The following is an 18,467-nucleotide window of genomic DNA, read 5'->3' on the forward strand; positions in this document are numbered from 1 at the left end:
AGATAAAAATAAAAATTAAAAATAAAAATAGTTGGAGAAAAAAAAAAAAAAAGAAGGGAACGAATTGATGAGAAATAAATATAAAATTTCCAAGACCAATTTTGTTTTACAATAATACTTGTTTGAATCTTTGTATGCTTCGTTGTTAAAAATCCCAACTACCTCGTCATTTATATGTGTTATTCATTGTTTTGAAAAAAACAATTAATGTTTACGTTCTTTAGTTATTTGCAATCGAAACCCTCACTGTGATAGATTTAATACTTTTTTTTTTTTTTTTTTTTTTTTTTTTTCATTAAGTAATTCCTCAATTCTCATATACCCTTTTTGTTTCACTACAATCCAAAACTCAACTTGTCTCAACGTCTCAACGTCTCAATTTCCTTTTTTCTTTCTTTCTTTCTTTATTTATTTTTTTTTCTTTTCTTATAAACACTCGTTTAATTCTTCTTTCATTTATTTTGAAATCTTCACCTAGTTTCTTCTTCTTCTTCTTTAACTTTTAAACCCCCCTCCCCATTTTAAGATGAACAACTCAAGAAACGGCAAACGCAAAGACTACCTGGACGAACCAACATCAGGCAACAGCGCTGATGAAAAATTCATACACCCGCTTGACCTCTTAGTTTTAGGCGCACCTGAAGTATTTGTGATTCTGATACTCCTTGGCATTATATGGGCTGTTGAAGCTTCAGTTACTGCTCAATTTAAGTAATTGTAAATTATTTATATATATATTCAAATTATAATATATCTAAGACTAAAATACCTATTATTTATTTCTCAGCAATGGCAACAGCAACGGCCTGGAAATCATTGTGAGAAATAGAAATCTTGACACTCTTCACGCCCTCCTTCTTGGCAGCAGCCTCGGCGTCCTTGTGGAGGACAACATAGGGAGCACCCTTGGCAGAGCGCAAAATCTCAATCTCATTAAGAGCAGCTCCAGCGCCCTTGCCTGCAGTGTTAAGAGCCTTGAAGACAGCCTCCTTGGCCGACCAGGTACCGGTATATGAGGCCTGGGGGTCAGCCTGGGCAGCGCAATACTTGCGCTCAGCCTGGGTAAAGTTGCGCTCAAGGAAAGTCTCGTTCTCAATGTTAACGGCACTCAAAAGCTCAACATCAACGCCCACATTGGATGAGGTGTTGGACTGGGCAAGAGCCTTGACAACCTCCTCGGTGTGGCCAGTAGAAGACCCGTAGTTAGCCTGAACAAGCTTCTTCTGGTTGAAGACAAGCGACTCAGTCTTCTTGTCGTAGTCAACACGGGCAAGAGGGTTGAGGTAGACAGTAGACTCTTGTTCGTCAGTGTAAGGAGGCTTGTTCTTGGCAACAAACATGGTCTGCTCAGCAATGGCATTGTGCATGTATCTGTAAGCCTTCTTGTATCTAGCGGCAACCTTCTTAGCATAGTCCTCGTACTGGGACTTGCTCAAAGCAGCCAGAGCGTAGTCGGCATGGATGGCAACGAGCTGAGCACCCTTTTGACCGAAACCAAACGAGGTGACAGAGGCAGCCTTGATACCGTCGGTCTGCATGGTGATGGATGGGTACAGAATCTTGTCAAACTTCTCCATGACGGGATCGACATTGTCAGCGTTGCGGTTACCGGGGACAATGCCAGAGTTGAGGATTTGCAAGACACCGTTAAGCATCCAGGCACCGGCAGCACCCTTGGGATGACCAGTGAGGTACTTCTGGAAGACACCAAGAACGGGGTTACCCTTAGAACGGCCCAAGTGGTTGAGCATGTCGTTGATAGTGGCAGACTCATTCTTATCGTTAGCCTTGGTAGAAGTACCGTGGAAAGAAGCAACACCAATGTCATCAATGGTGAGGTTAAAGGTAGCAAGAGCACCACGAAGAGGAGCAATGCGGGGGTCCTGCTTCCAGAACTCATTGCCCCAGTGGTTGCGGGCCTCCTTCTCCTGGCGAGCAGCTTCAAACTCAATCTGCTCAGAACGCTCCTTGTAGTAAGTGGCAGCGTCAAACTTGTCGTCACCCTTCTTGAGAGCCTCAACTTCATCGGCAAGGTACTCGTACTCGTCGCTGAGCCACTCCTTGACCTGGTTGCGGCGCTTCTCGAGTTGCTTGCGGCGGTACTTAATGTCAAGAAGTCTGTGGGGGAACTTATTGTCTTGATTCTCGCGAGCAGTGGTCAAGATACCACGGCCAGGAGCAGGAACGGAACGGCCAATCTTATCAGTGGCAGTGGCAGTCAGGGCAACAATACCGTAGATGGGGACACCCATTTCAACAGCAAGCTTGGCGCTCATGGCGACCTGGATACCAGCACCCTGGGCCTCCATGAAACCGGAACGGGAAGTGGAGGTAGGTCTGGACATCTCACCAGGAGTACGGCCGTGGGCTTCCTCAGTGGTGGAGTCGGAGGTAGCCTTCATGTTACCAAACTCATAAGAGCCCTCCTCCTGGAAGTCATCGTAACCACCAATGAAGACAATCTTGGCCTTGCCGCTGAGAATAGTCTCGATACCAACGTCAGCAGATTCAATAGCTGTAGCGCAAGCACCGACGGGGGTCTTGATGGGTCCAGAGGAAGAGATGAGCAACATGTTAACCCAAGCAGACATGGTGTTAATGAAGGACTCTTGGAGAATATCATTCTGGACAGGGATATCAAGGTAACGATCCTTGAACATACCGCGGAGAGCAGAAACACCACCCATACCGGAACCGGAACAGTTACCGACCTCGGACAAGTGGACGTACTTGTAGAACTCAAAGGGATCAGTGATACCAGAAGCCATGAGAGCCTCGACAGTGGAGACAAGGGCGTAAAGAGTGACGGGGTCAACTTGGGAAATGGTATCCTCAGAAATACCATATCTGCGGGCATCCCAACCAGTGGGGATCTGGCCAGCAACAAGACGGTTGAACTTAAGAGCCTTGGGGACAAGGATGCGGGCACCCTTCAAGAAACGAACAGTAAACTGGTCGGTACCATCAATCTCAAAAGTCTCGACCTTGTCACCTTGCTCAAGCTTGAACTGGTCAGCAGCCTCCTTGGAAGACTCAAAGGGTTCGAGGTCGTGCTCAATGATGACTTCTTGCAAGAACTGCTTCTTGAGAGGATCGTAGCCATTGAAAAGCTCAGGCTCAATAATACGGATACCAGAGTGGTCAAGAATATAAGACTCGTACTTGGCCTTGACATCCTTATCATCAACGGGCTCGTTGGTCTTGGCATCAACCCAACCAGAGTAGGGCTTGCCCTTGAGGGGACCATTGTGGTGCTTGATGAGACCCATGATCCAGGCCATGTCAATGGCACCTTCAAGAGAAAAGGTACCATTGGCTTCCATCTGCCAGCGGGTACGGGCGTTACCCCAAGGACCAACTTCAGCAAAACCAGTAATGACAACAACACGCTCAAGATCAAGCATGCCCTCGAGCTCAGGAGCAACCTTCTTGAGGTCATCATAAGACTTGAGGGTGGGGAAAGCATAAGTTTCGTTGGCTCTGGGTTGAACAACGACACGCTGGTAAGGAGCATCGGCAGCCTCACCGCTGGTGACACGGTGCTCAATGGCAGTCTCAATGGAAACAGCACGTCTAATATCAGTCTTTTCAGCAAGCTCAGATCTCAAACGGCCAGTAAGATCCTTAAGGTTCTCAATAAACTGAAGACCACCGTTGAGGTCGGCAAAGACAGGAGACTCCTGGGCAAGCTTGACAATCTGAGGAGTCAAGAGACCAAGAATGTTGAAGGCCATTTCCTTTTGAGAGAAGGTGCGGACACCCATCTTCTCAACACCCTCGGCAATGGCATTGTTTTGAGACATGAGACCAGTACCTCTAGTCCAGCCAATAACAGCACCGCAAATGGTGAGGTAAGGGCCCCAAGACTCAGAGTGCCATCTGTTGAACAAAGTTTCAAGAGAAAGCTTAGACTCAGAGTAGAGACCATCAGCACCAAAAGTACCGTGGTTGGGAGAAAGAGGAAGAATGACCTGAGCAGGACGGGTAATGACACCATTGTTAGCCTTGTGGGTCTTGACAGCACCAACAAGTCTAAGGACATTGGTAAGCATAAGTCTGTGAGCAAGCTCAGACTTGGAGTCAATACCGTCGATTTCAATACCATTTTCAGGGATGGCAGCAAAGGGAATGACAAAGTCAAGGTCCCAGCCAAGACCACCCTTCTTGGGGTCATTGTAGATGAAGTCAACAAGGCCAAGAACGTCAGTCTTAGAAGCCTGGTTGAAGGGGACAACAATGAGGGTAGAGCCAGCAGCACCAAATCTAGTGTAGATAGATTGGTAAAATTCAGTAACCTGGCGAGAGTATCTAGAGGTTGTAACAACGACCTTGGCACCACCAGAGAGAAGGCCTTGGAGAATGTCAGCACCAATGGAGCCGGCACCGGCACCAGTGATCAAAACATTCTTGTTGGCAAAAGTGATACCTTCCTTAGCGGCAGTCTCCAAGCCATTGAGGTAGGCACCGGAAAGGGCACGGTCGTAAGACCACTCGTCGCCGGAACGGCTCTTGAGGTGGAGGAAGGGGACAGTGTCTTTGGGGACAGAGGCCGAGACACGGTCGATTTTTTCAGAGGTTTTAGCAGAAGAGGTGTCGGCATTGATGGCTTCAATGACCTTGTTGAGCTCGGCGTAGAGAGAGTCGAGCTTAGTTTTAGAAGCAGAGTTTGAATTTTGGTTAGAAAGGGTTTGGTAAATAGCGGCGAGTTGAGCCTGGGCATTGGCCTTGGGATCCTTAGTGATGGGACCACCTTGAGCCATTTCTTGGACATAGTGTTCGAGTTTGCGGACGGAAGGTCTGGGGACTTCCTTGTAAGACATGTTGCCCTTTTCGTCAACGGTAGTTTGAGGGCCAGTGGGGTAGTTGACATCCTTGTAGACGGGGTCAGCGTTAAGAGATTCTTTGCAGTTTTCGAGGAGTTGGATACCAAGGTCCTTGACGAGCTTGTAGGTAGCGCCACGCTCAGTGGGGACGTGGTCCATGTGGTATTGAACAAAATCGATAAATGTAGGGTTAGCACGGTTCATAAGGGAGATACAGTTTGCAACAATTTCACGGTCAACAGTGTCGAGCTTGCCAAAGATAACGTCCCAAAACATTTTGAGAGCGTCCTGGCGAGCCCAGTTCCAGTAGGAGTCGTAGGTACGAGCCTTGAGGGGGGAGAAAACGGGTTTAATGCCTTGAGCGTAAAACTCGCCGTGCTCTTGGTTCCAGAGATCGAGTTCGGCCTGAAGAAGAGCAGTAGCATCCTTTTGGGCAATAAGAGCCTTGTCACCCTTGCGGATGTCGACTTTAAGGTAGTTGGCAAAGAGTTCGAGTTGTTGGCGGACAAGGTACTTCTGATCCTTAGTGAGTTCTTCAAAGGCAGCAGAGTCAATGACGGCACCACCAGCGGCAGCACCACCAGCACCGGCACCAGCACCAGCGCCAGAAGAAAGACTGATACCAGCGACAGCAGCATACTTGTTTGCGCATTCATCGAGGAAGGCCTTAGCTTCAGGCTCAGCACCGAGACGGTTCTTGGGCTCGAGGGTGATGGCGATGAGGAAGACAGAGTCCTGACGGCCCTGGCCGAGGCCATAGCGGTCCGAGAGGTACTTTCTGGCAGAGGTGATGGAGAAACCACCAGGCATCTTAGAAGACATGAGCTTAGAGATGAGAGAAGAGGATTGCTTGCCCAATTGGCCAGAGAAGGATTGTTGGAAGGCTTCAGCAAGCTCGCCAAGGGGAACTTCTTCAGGCTTATCAGGGGCACCACCGAATTCCTTTCCGAGATCACCAAGGATTTCGTTTTGGACGGTAGACTTGCCACCGACGAGGTCCTTAATAGACTTGGAGAGGGGGACCTGGTCGAGAGTCTTTTTAAGTTTCTGGGCAACAAGAGCGTGAAGGATTTCAATAGCCTTGACGGGGGTGTCGTCGATGGCAGCAGCTGGGCCAGCAGCAGCGGCAGGAGCTGCGGCAACGGGGGCAGCAACAGCAGCAGGAGCAGAGGATGCAGCAGCAGCGGGAGCGGCAGCAGCGGCAGGAGCAGCCTCAGCCTCAGCTGGAGGATCAGGAGTATAGTAGATTTCCTTAGTATCCTTTGAGTAGCAGAGGACTTGTCTTTGAAGAGAAAGAGCGGCATCATAGGACTCGTACTTGGCCTTGAGGGTTCTTGTGGCCATACCTGCGAGGGTAGGAGAGGGGCCGATTTCTACGATACGTTCAGCATTGTAGTCTTTGAGAATGACATCCTGGGTTTCAATCCTAATGAAGGTTAGTTTTGTTTAATTTTATTTAAAAAATGGTAAAGAAAAAAAAGAAGGAGGAGTACAATTGAAGCATACCATCTGACGGGAGAGGCAAACTGGTAAGCCAGGAGCTCAGTGAGAAGGATGTGAGCGAGTTCTTGTTCGACTTCAGGTTTCATTTTAGTGTTTTCTTTTTTTTTTTGAAAGAAAATTTGTTTTATATTATAGTCAATTAAGGATTGACTATGTGAAGTTTTTTAAATTGTGAAGAAGAAGTATAAAAAAAAAAAAAAAAAAAAAAAAAAGATGGTGATGATGAAGATTATAATATTAATATTTAGAGAATTAGAGAATTGACAAGGTTTTTATAAAAAAAAAAAAAAAAGCCCATTTTTTGTTGATTTTTTTGGGAAGAGAAGAAAAAGAAGAAGAACAGAAAATGATTTTTGTTGGCTGTTGAGCTGCAACAGCCGTACAATTTGTTGTTATTTTATTATGTAATATTTATTTATTTATTTATTTATTTATATATTGAACAGCAGCGGTCTTTTTTCGTCCCAACAAAAAAAAAAAAAAAAAAGTTAAAATATATGATTTTGTGGGTTTTTTTTTTTCTTTAAAAAAATATATTAATGGGTTAGGGTTAATTATAAATCAAGGCTAGGGTTAAATATATATATATTTTTAATAGATCAAGGTTTAGGGTTATATTTTAATAAAATCAAGGTTTAGGGTTTTTATAAAAAATTTGTATATAAATTAAATGAAATTTTTTTTAATTTTTTTTTTTTTTCTTCTTTTTTTTTTCTCTTTGCAATTAATCCCCCTCCAATGGCGACCTGCTGCTTGTTTATGATTGATCTCTTAGGAGACTTTTATAAACTTGTTTTGTGGGTTGGACGTGGTCGTTTTTGTAATTCTCCTTCTTTTATCTTTTTTTTTTTTTTTTTTAAAAAAAATTTTAAAAGAAGGGGTCTATTTTTTATTTTTGCAGTAACGGAGCCGCGGGTTTGTGCAGGGCAGAAGAACCAAGTCTACTCCACCCTTGGTGCCGATTTTTCTATAGGCAGCTGAGGACTAAATCACGGACTGATATTTTTTAATTTTTTTAAAAAAGAATTTTTTGTTTTTTTTTTTTAAAAAAAATTTTTAAATTTTGTAATATTAAATTTTTTGTTACATTTTTTTAATTTAAAAATGTAATTTAATTATTATTGTAATGTAACAAATCACGTTATAATTTGTTTTTTGCCGAGGACGGCTCATTTTTTTTTTTTTGTTTAAAGCCGATGATGCGCCTCTTTAATTAGATTATTACCTAATTTGGGTGTCAGCCAGCCAGTCTGCAAGCCAACCAGCCAGCCAGCCAGCCATCCAAAAAAAAAAAATTTTGTTTGCGTTTATAGAAATTTTTTTTTTTTAGGCAGTGCTAAGCCTCGTTGTAACCCCTTTTAGTCTATCCAAAAAAAAAAAAAAAAAAAAAAATTTTTTACCAAAAATAATAAATTAATAAATAAATTAATTTATTAAATTAATATTACTAATCTATTAATTTATTTTTAATAAATTTTCTTTCTTTCTTTTTTTATTTTTTATTTTTTATTTTTTTCCCTCCCCCAATTCTATTTCCCTACAAATTCTTCATTACCACCACCACTTCAACTTCAACTTCAACTTCATCCTCAACCTCAACCTCAACTTCAATCATCACCTTCTTTTAAACCTTCTCATCACACTTCCATAATACTATTTGTGTCCGATGAGTTACGCAGAAGAAGTCGTATGTATTTCTTTCTCTTTTTTTTTTAAAAAATTTAATCATCTCATGGCTTAATACTATTATTATTATTATATATATATATATATATAAATCCCTTAGATACCTCTTCTTCTTATAGCCATTGAAGATTCTCATCCCAAATCAATCAATCCTTTTTCAATAATATACTAACCTTTCATCTCTTTATTATTTTATCTTTTTTTTTCTCCCCATATAGTCTCCTTATGGGTATGTCGTTTGTTTCATCTACAATCTACCAATCTCGTCCTTTATATCATTCATTTATCCATTCATTCATTCATTCATCCATTCATTCATTTTCCTTGTCCTTTCCCCTTGTTGTTATCACTACTCCTCCTCCTCCAATAATCCTTCGCCTTACCTCTTGTTTTGGTCCAACTTCACCCCTCCCCCCTAAACTTTGAATCCTAACGCGTCTCATCCAAACCAACCCCTTTTTTTTTTTTTTTTTTTTTTTTTTTATATCTCTTTTAGAAACCCATATTCCGTACAAGACGAGAATGCTTACGCTCCAGCAGGTGCAGCCGCTACTCAGGGCTATGAAATGAGCTCACCTTATGCAGCCGCTAATGCTACAAACTCCTCTGCAACTGCCATCTCTACAGGCGGTGCTGCCTCGGCAAACCCCTACGCAAATGCACCTTCCACAACTAACTCTACAATCCAGCAACAACAATCTAATTATCAAACTAATATCCCTCCAGCAACTGCCACTGCAGGTAAAACTCACGATGATATCACCTCTTTCTTTGCCGAGGTCGACGATATTAAGAAAAACTTGGCTCAGTATGACGACAATATTGACCGCATCGAGTCTTTACATGAACGGTCTCTTGCCGAGGTCAATGATGAGCAGCTCCAAGTTATTAACTCTCAAATGCAAGCTCTTGTCGACGAGACTTCAGCTCTAGCAAAGGACCTTCGTCAGCGTATCCAAGCTCTCCTTAACCGTTCTCAACGTGACAATACTAAAAACGTCCAAGCAAATACCGTCAGACATCAATTCCAAGCTTCTGTCAAGCGCTACCAAGGTATCGAAGCTGCTTTCCGCAAGCAGTACCGTGATCGCGCCGAGCGCCAGTATCGCACAGTGTACCCTGAGGCCTCGGAAACTGAGGTCAATGAAGCAGTTCAGCAGATTATGGAAGACACCAATCCAGCTGCAAACAATCAGATTTTTGCTCAAGCACTGCTTAACAGCAACCGTCGTGGAGAGGCCCAATCTGCTTTGAATGAAGTCAATGCTCGTCACCAGGGAATTGTCCAGATTGCTAAAACCATGGAAGAGCTTGCACAACTGTTTCAAGATTTGGAAACAATGGTGGCAGAGCAGGAGGCGCCTGTCCAACAGATTGAGGTTCGTGCTCAACAAGCTCAGCAGGATATTGAACGCGGAGTCGGTGAGACGTCGCAGGCTGTTCGCCATGCGCGCGCTGCCCGTAAGAAGAAGTGGATCTGCTTGGGTATTGTGATTCTTATTTGTGCTATTCTTGCAGGTGTTCTTGGTGGTGTCTTGGGTTCGAGATAACAAGTTGAAAAGTTGTGATAACCTTACACACACCCTTATAGACTTTAATACCCTTCCCTACCTCCCCCCCCTTCTTTTTTTTTTTTTTTTTGTTTATTTCGACCATTATCCACCAGCATCAGGCACTATAAAAAATTCTACAACTACAACTACAACTACAAAAAAAAAAAAAAAAAAAAAAAACATTTATCATCATTGTTAACGAACACTTGTTTTGTATTTTATTAGTATCATCATCATCATCTTTTTTTTTCTTATATAAATGATCTTTTTTTTTTTCCATATTAATTTCTTTAACTGTCTTTTTTTTTTCTCTCTCTTTCTCTTTATAATAATTTTTAATCTCTTATGTTTAAATTTAATTCTTTTTTTTTTTCTATCATTTTAAAATAATCTTTTATCGAGGGAAAAAAAAATAAAATAAAATAAAATAAAAAAATATATATAAAAAAAATTTTTTTTTTTTTTTGAGGGACTTAACATTTTGGATGGGAATCTTTTTTTTTTTTTTTTTTTTTTTTTTTTTTCAAATAAAAAAAAAAAGAGTGTGACTATATAGTTTTTTTTATTAATTTGTATGGTGACGATGAGGTTGGTATTGTACCCACAAGAACAGAGGGTTTTTAAAAAAAAATAAAATAAAATAAAAAAACTTTAGATATCAAAATAGTTTAAAAGACCTTTTATATTATACAAATATATATTGATAAATACCAATATTGGTACTTTTTTTTTTTTTTTTTGGTAATAATTGCCTATAACCAAGTATCTACAGAATATATATTTATATATATATAAAACTTCCCCAAGGTTTCTTAAACATGAGGGGGGGGAAAGACTTATTAAAAGTAAAATAATAAAAGAATCTCTCATGAAATTGCTTTTACTTTATCATCATCATTATCATCATCATTATCATCATCATTATCATCATCTTGTTCTTCTTTAAAAAGTCGCTTTTTTTTTTTTTTGTTCTTTTGAAACAAACCATTTTGGTTTTTTTTTTTTTTTTTTGTAAATTGATAGATAAATAAATAATAAATAATAAATAATAAAAAATAAAAAAAAAAAACAGGCTATTGTTGCCTTGCGTTACTCTTCTAATCCTAAAAAAATAAAAATAAAAATAAAAATAAAAATCTCAAACTAAGTCTGATGATGACGATGATGATGTTCGATAATGATGTTGTTGTTGTTGTTGTACATCTTTGGGTATTTAATATTTCTCATAAAATGCCCATTAAAGATTCTCTGTATTAAGATAGATTGTATATGAATACCCAAAATATGCAATAAACTTAACCATTATAATTATTATTATTATTATTATTATTATTATTATTATTATTATTATTATTATTATTATTATTATTATTATTATTATTATTATTATTATTATTATTATTATTATTATTATTATTATTATTATTATTATTATTATTATTATTATTATTATTATTATTATTATTATTATTATTATTATTATTATTATTATTATTATTATTATTATTATTATTATTATTAGTCTTTATATATATTATATATTAAAAAAAAATTTAACTTTAATACTTATTTCTTTTCAATTCAAATCTTTAATTTAATTCAATTTTTTATTTTTTTCAATTTAAAATCAATTAAAAGATTTTTGTTATTTTTATTTCCCCTTTCATTCCAAGGCGCGTAAAAATTCCATGTTTTTTTTTTTTGCCAAAATGTTTTTTTTAAAAAAAAAAAAAAAAACACCTGGATGGGATGGTCACCCTTGACAACATAATATGAAACTCTCAAGGAAAAAATAAAAAAACAAACAAATAAACAAACAAACAAATTTCTTTGTAAGAAAATAAAATAAAATAAAATAAAATAAAAAAATATCCATCACATCATTTTTTTTGAAATAATCCTTTTTTTAAAGATCTTAAATATCTATCATATATATATAAACTCTAAATCGTCTTTTACAAAAATGACTTACCCTAGATCTTTATTAATCATCCTTCTTCTAAATCAAATTTATATATATATTTTTCAGATTAAGGTTCCACTGCTACAAACAACTTTAAATATCCTTAATCTCTAAAAATTTCAAGACCCATAACACAATTTTCAAGAAAAAACAAAAAATAATAATAAATAAAAACATTCTTTTTCTAATAACGTCTTTCAATTTAATAATTAACTTGAATTATTATTCTTCTACAAAAATTATCACTTTTATATCTTTTCAATCATAAATCAAATTCTTTTCTTTTCAATTTTTTTTTTTTTTTTTTAATTTGAAGTATAAATATTCCTCTAATTCATATAAAAATAAAAAAGAAAAAAAAATACAAAGAAACTTAAACTTAAACTTAAACTGTAAAAGTAAATCAGTCATTGATTCATTGATTCTTTCTTTCTTTAAATTCCCTCTTTTGGAATACAATATTGAATTCTGAATCAAACATTTTAAACCTTATTTCAAAAAATTTTTTTTTTTTAATCAATCACCCTCTCACAAGTTTAGTGTCTCAACTTAGGGGGAAGTTTCTCCCAATTTTATTTTAATACATCATCATCATTATGTGAAATAATGAGATTTCTAAAAATATATATAAAAAATGTATGATTTTAAAAAAAAAAAAAAAAAAAAAAAATAAATAAATAAATAAATAAAAAAATTCAAGCAATTCTGTAAGAGTAAAAGAACTTGTACTTGAATCAAATAAAAAATGTTGGAATGCACAAAAAATTGAAAGTTGGAAAGTTTCTCAAGTAAATAATCAATGGAAGGTTTTATTTTCTAAAATGAAAAAAAAAAAAAAAAAAAATTGATAATAATGAGTATAAATAATAAAAAATTGGATTAAAGTGAAATATATATATATATTTAAAATATTAATGATAATTCCTTTTATAAAAATTTCAAAACTAGGGGAAAAAAGTATTAAGACACTCACTCATCAAAAGTTTGTTTGTTTGTATCTATTTATGTAAACCCTAACCCTTGAGGATTTGTTATAAATTGTAGAGTTTTAAAATCGATTTTAACTTGATGTTTTTCTCAACACATAAAATCGATTTTAACCTCAAATATTATCACAACTTAAAATCGATTTTAAGTCCCATTTTTTCTACAATATAAAATCAATTTTAAATCCAATATTATTACAACATAAAAAATCAATTATATTTAATGATTTCAAAAAAAAAAAAAAAAAAACACTTTTAAAAAATTCAATGAAAGTTTTTTTTCATTTATCATGATAAATGAAAAAAAACTTTTACTGATCAGTAACACTTGAACTCTATACAACTACTTAATGATTTTTAAATCTTTAACAAACAAACAAACAAACAAAAAAAAAATTCTCTTGTACCTGTTAACATTTATTTTTATCCTGCTTTTATTTGCTTGCTAAATTATTTAAAAATTAATTAATTAATTAATAAATTCTAGTATTGTTTACACTTCATGATACTCCCTCTCTCTCTCTCTCTCTCTCTCTCTCTCTCTTCAACCTACCCTTCAAGTCTCTCAATTGTTCTATCAATTCTTGTATGCTTCTGTATCAGTATAACTATCCTTTTAAAATTTAAAAGTTTTAAAAAACCATCCACCATACTTACCATGGCCTAAATTAATTCTTTCCTAAAAAATTGTTTGCTTGTTTGTTTTTATTCAAGGGTTATAGAATTATATAACATCAGCATCTGCGCTATCCTTTTTGTTCTTACAATATATATCTTTTCATTTTCATAATAAACTTTTAATTTTGGCTTCAACAATACATTTCCAACAGATCAAAAATTGGTCCTGATGCTTACTTTCTCCAAATTGTTTGTTTTTTTGTTTTTATTCAAGGGTTATAGATTACTTTCTCCAAAAAATAACTTTTAATTTTCAATTTTTAGTTCAACTACTATTTATAATCATCTTAATATAAAAAAATATCAAATAACAAAGTCCGATATAGTGTAACGGCTAGCACGGTTCGCTTTCACCGAGCAGTTCGGGGTTCGATTCCCCGTATCGGAGTTTACTTTTTTTTGTTAATTTTTTAAAAAATTAACAAAGAAGTTTAATGAATCAGATATGAAACATTTGTTTTCATTCTTCATTTTTTACTTTTTCCTTTTTTTTCATTATATTCTTCTTCATCAATTACTAAATTATCTAATATGTTCATCTATTCAGTTATCGTTATCCTAAAAAATATTCAATTGACTAGGCTTGACTTTAAAAAAACGAAAATTTAAATTTTCTTTTTCCATGGGCTCAATCCTTTGCTTTTCCAGCACCAGCAACTTCACTCTCTCGAAAGTAAGAGTTCTTTGATGAATGACCTTTAACTTCAAGTGTCTCTCTATAGATCAAAAGTTAATTAAATCCCCTATTTTGGTATTTATTTTTTGTACTATCTTGAACAACATTGCATCTATGATCTTTCATCACATTACATCTATGATCTTTCGTCACAATGAATCTATCGTCTGTATCCTCTATCACATCCTGGAAAAAAAATTCGCTTTTGTTATTTTGAAACCCGTTCTCGTTTGATTGATTATAAAAAGGGTCACTGTTAACATCAGTTCTGGTTAAAGTACTAGACAAACTCTCTGCCAAATACAATGAGCTTTGGTTACTAGTTTCTGACATTATTCTTTGAACAGTACCTTTCTTAGAAACAACCACATAAATTCCCATATCTTTCCTTATCACTGGAATTTCATTTGAATATTTTTCAAAAATATACTCAGAATCCAAATCTAAGTTATAATTATCATTTCTAGAAAATTTTAAACTTTTTGTTTTTCTTTTTTCTGATGGAAGTGTTGCCTCGTTAACTCCATAAAGAATAGGAAAAATTGGTGTCGATGTGCTGGAAATATTCACATTAGAAACATTCCCCGAGGGATTAAAGAAACTGGTAAAAGTATTGAGAAATCTTTCATGTTTAGTCACTTCTCCCATAATAATAATTTCAGAAATATTTGTTGCACTTTTCTGACACGCCTCTTTGGCGATACTACTAAGGTATTTCAGCAATGGCTTAATGCAGTTAATATAATAATTAATAGAAATATTAACTTCATTTGGTATGTCAGCAAGAAATCCATTGTCTTTATCATTGGAAATTAGGCTTTGAATTTCTTGTTCCAAAGCCTTAACATTGTTGTTACCAAATTTATTACTGTGTAAGTTTCGTAATTGTTTTTTTTCAAAACGAATAGAATTTTCTAAACCACAATAGTCTTTCAAAAAGTTGTAAAATATGAGCTCGGAAATCATGTTTTCGCAAAATACAGAGTCATAAAACTCATTAATGACCGAAGCTTTTGTTTTACTTATCTCCACTAAAGAAAGTGTGGTCAAAGAGCTTGAAATATTAATAAAAAGAACATTTTCGGTTTGCGCTGTTAAAATTATATTGTCCAAATAATAATTATAAACATATGCAGAAACGTCTGAAAAAATTCTCTCCTTGGGAATTTCTTTTTCTAATCCGGCACTGCTAATTGCAGTCAAAATATCTTCTTTTTGAAAAGTACCAAAATGTGCGGGTATAATAATTGCAATTTTATTCCATTTTCTATCTTGCTGGTTTGTAGCTATTCTAATCATTTCTTTTAAAAATTCGGCAACCAAATATGTTGGGTAAACTTCTTCACCGTTCCCAGCATCAATTTTGAACCCCAAATATGTAACCTGTTTTGATCTTTTAACTGAATACTCTTTGAGATAGCTTTCAGATTCAGATTCTGAACCTGTACAGCCAAGTAGCCGATGAATTTCGAATATTGCACTTTGATTATTCTTTTGACTTTGCAGTTGAGCTTCATTGCCAAAAATGTAACGGTGACCGTTGTAATATATACAACTAAGCATTCGTTTTTCTTTCGAATTAATCTCAATTTCCTTGGTGGTGCCATTACTGTCGATATACCCCATTTGCCAGTATCTAACGCCAAAACTTATAACTAATAGCGGATCAATAAAATTGGTTGGGGTTTTATTCTTATATTTGGATTTTTTAAATGCTTTAAACACTCTCTTCATTGTAATTTTATTTTTGTTTTGAAAAAAAAAAAGAGTTAAAAAAATGGTAGGATTGCTGCGGCCAACAATATTTATTTTTAAATCCAAAGAGATTATTCCATGATTAAGGAGTTACACCATTTATCGCTAAATTTTAATCATTATCGTAAAGCGATGCACCCTAGTATATAATTACATAATCATTACAAAAAGCATTGGCCAAACTTCTTTTCAAAAGAGAAACTTGCCTTCGATATATGAAAATAAAATATATGAACAAAAAAATAAATTTTTATATTAAATGTCTTTAAGACTTAGTAGTTTATATTAAGAAATTGTTAATTTTTTGATTAACAAATATTTGAGTTATCACTACTTTTAACCACCCTGCATCGATTGTTCAAATTGGCAGTCGATAGGGGTTTTTCCATATTAAAACTTAAATTACTAAATCTGTTAGGATTGGAAAAGTATGAGTTTTGAAAATTTTGATCTAAGGTTTTATTGTCAATAAATGCTGGGGCATTGGTCTCATAAGTATAAGGAGCAATATTTGTTGGGCGTTGCAAAAATTTGTAAGTGTTTTGTGATTTGTCAATAATTACAGGAAGTTTGTCTGTAAAGGCTTTCTCAAAATCTGCACAATGAACTGAAGTCAATTCGATTTCATTTGATTCTATTTTATATCCGTTTAATTTTGAGAGTTCGGCTGAGTTTTTACCAACAGTAACTGGAGAATTGAAGTGGAAAGAGTTTTTTAATAAACTGAGGAAAGGGTCAAACGCAGTGACTTTTTGCGACCTAATAAAAATTTTGGAGAGTGATGCCGAAATCATAGAACAGTCTGAAAAATCAGTTATAATATAAATGTTGAATACATTTTGTATTTCACAGCCACGAATTGTGTTCATAAAAACATTGTTTAAATATTCAAACAAAATCTTTGAGAGGTTTTCAAAAGTATCTGGAGAAATATCCAAATGAAAGTTCCACGTTGTAAGAAGTTCCTTCGGAACAAAGTTGATATTTTCTCCGGAAAAAAGAGTTGGCAATTTGTTCATTATAAGACGGCAGCAACTCTGAAACGAGTCCTTTGACATTTCAATGATGCTATCATTGAAGTCAAAATAATCTATTAAAATATGAGATAAAATTATCTCAACAAATGATTGAAAACAAAAAACAGTATCGTATAAAACAGTAATGGGAATGAATTGTTGATTTTTTGTTTTAACAAGTGCAATTGTTGAAGAGAATTCATCGATTTGAATAAAAAGTTCTAAAGATGAATCAACAGTTGTATTGCTCAATTGGTTGCCAATTTGAAAAGCAGCTATATCTCTGATTAGATAGTAGTTGGTTTTATATTTTTTCTTAGCTAAAGTAATTGCAGCTTCCATATCAGATACTTGGTGGTTATTAAAATGAAAGGGTATAATGATGTAAACAGTTTTTAATTCTCCCATTACAAAATCGCATGATGATCTGATCATTTTTATTATGAATTCCGCCATTAGCTGGTTTACTGAAAATTCAACATCCCGTTTACCTTTTGGTAAAACAATAAGTGGTTTTGATCCCCATTCTTCAAAGTTTTTTATTGTTAATTTAAAGGATTTAAGATATTCATCAAGATCTTCCACATTTTTACCAATTAGTTGATACAAGTCTGCTACCGAAGGTCCGAATTCTAGGTCGTCATATAGATCTTTTGCTTTCCTTCCAATAAAAAAATTTTTATCAACATATGCAATCCAGTTTATTATTTTTTTTTCTCTGTAGTCGATTTCAATTTCTACAGCCTGTCCATTTGAAGCTGTATAACCCACTTGCCAACCTTCTGCTGTGAAATTCATGAGTACCGGTCTTTCAAAAGTTGCTTTGTATTTTTTGGGAGGGTTAGAAACTTGTGAAATTGTCCTAGTAGAAACTTGAGGACGCAAAGGGGATGAATGAATGGAAGAATCATCAATAGTACTGGGGCTTTTGTTTCTTTTAAAGAACCTCATTGTGAATATAGATTTTTTTTTTTTTTGACGAATTTCAAAAGTATCGATCGTGTTTTTTTTTTTTTTTTTTTTTTTTTTGAAAGATGTAGGGGGAAGAAATAATTCTTTTAGAAGAGAAGTTCTCTTAAATTAGTATTAGTAGTTACTAATTAATAAAATAACGATAAACTTTTGTCGTATTTTAAAAGTAAATTGCACTATTAGTTTTTTTTATTGTGATGTGTATTTATTTTATGAGACGAAGCGGCTCAATCTACTTAGTAGATATAATATATACAATATAAATGCTAAGTCTTGGTTCCCACTGCTAGAAATTTTTTATTTTTCCTTGTCATTCAACCATTATTTGAACTATCAAAATATCGAACCTATAAAATTTTTTTAAGAGTTGTGAAAAAGATTAAATAAAAAAAAATCTTAGTTTAGCATATTATGACAATATAATCATCTTCAGTCGAAACAATTCGTTGAGTTGTCAGTAATCTTCCATTTAATCAAGCACTCTATAATGCTAATCTTGCACTAATAGTAAAATTTCATTTAAATGAAATTTTTGATATCTAAATATGATTTGTGAATGCGACGACACACACGCTTTAGCATAAAATAAATACTTTATTTTAAATTTATTAAGCGATGTATTCTTGATGATTTTTCAATTCATTCACTCCCTTTGCGCTCTCAAGTTTCTACTAGGACAATTACACCGGTTTCTAAAATACTCGAAAAGTACAAGGTAATTTTTAAACGAAAGACCAATACTCATGAATTTCACAGCAAAATATTGGCAAATAAGATATAAAGTTCCAAATAGATAGACAAAAAATGAATGGCCAAGCTTAAAACACACTTATAATTTGACAAAGGCTTTTTTTTT

The 18,467-nt window shown here is 35.0% G+C and overlaps 3 protein-coding genes across 3 annotated transcripts; 1 reads left to right on the forward strand and 2 right to left on the reverse strand.

Annotated features, from left to right (window-relative positions):
* Positions 1 to 776: 776 nt before the first annotated feature.
* SAPINGB_P002902 (uncharacterized protein) lies at positions 777 to 6,412 on the reverse strand (the record flags this gene model as incomplete). The annotated part of the gene is made up of 2 exons (XM_031997620.1): positions 777 to 6,249; positions 6,330 to 6,412. 2 exons carry the CDS (start codon positions 6,410 to 6,412, stop codon positions 777 to 779), a joined length of 5,556 nt encoding a protein of 1,851 aa, XP_031853511.1.
* A 1,580-nt stretch (positions 6,413 to 7,992) lies between these two features.
* SAPINGB_P002903 (uncharacterized protein) lies at positions 7,993 to 9,562 on the forward strand (the record flags this gene model as incomplete). The annotated part of the gene is made up of 3 exons (XM_031997621.1): positions 7,993 to 8,013; positions 8,231 to 8,241; positions 8,509 to 9,562. The coding sequence occupies 3 exons, from the start codon at positions 7,993 to 7,995 to the stop codon at positions 9,560 to 9,562; spliced, it is 1,086 nt and encodes a 361-aa protein (XP_031853512.1).
* A 4,258-nt stretch (positions 9,563 to 13,820) lies between these two features.
* On the reverse strand, positions 13,821 to 15,602 carry SAPINGB_P002904 (uncharacterized protein; the record flags this gene model as incomplete). The annotated part of the gene is made up of 2 exons (XM_031997622.1): positions 13,821 to 13,908; positions 14,173 to 15,602. 2 exons carry the CDS (start codon positions 15,600 to 15,602, stop codon positions 13,821 to 13,823), a joined length of 1,518 nt encoding a protein of 505 aa, XP_031853513.1.
* Positions 15,603 to 18,467: the final 2,865 nt, after the last annotated feature.

This window comes from Magnusiomyces paraingens, assembly GCF_902498895.1.
Source record: "Magnusiomyces paraingens strain CBS 517.90 genome assembly, contig: contig2, whole genome shotgun sequence".
Classification (NCBI taxonomy): domain Eukaryota; kingdom Fungi; phylum Ascomycota; class Dipodascomycetes; order Dipodascales; family Dipodascaceae; genus Magnusiomyces; species Magnusiomyces paraingens.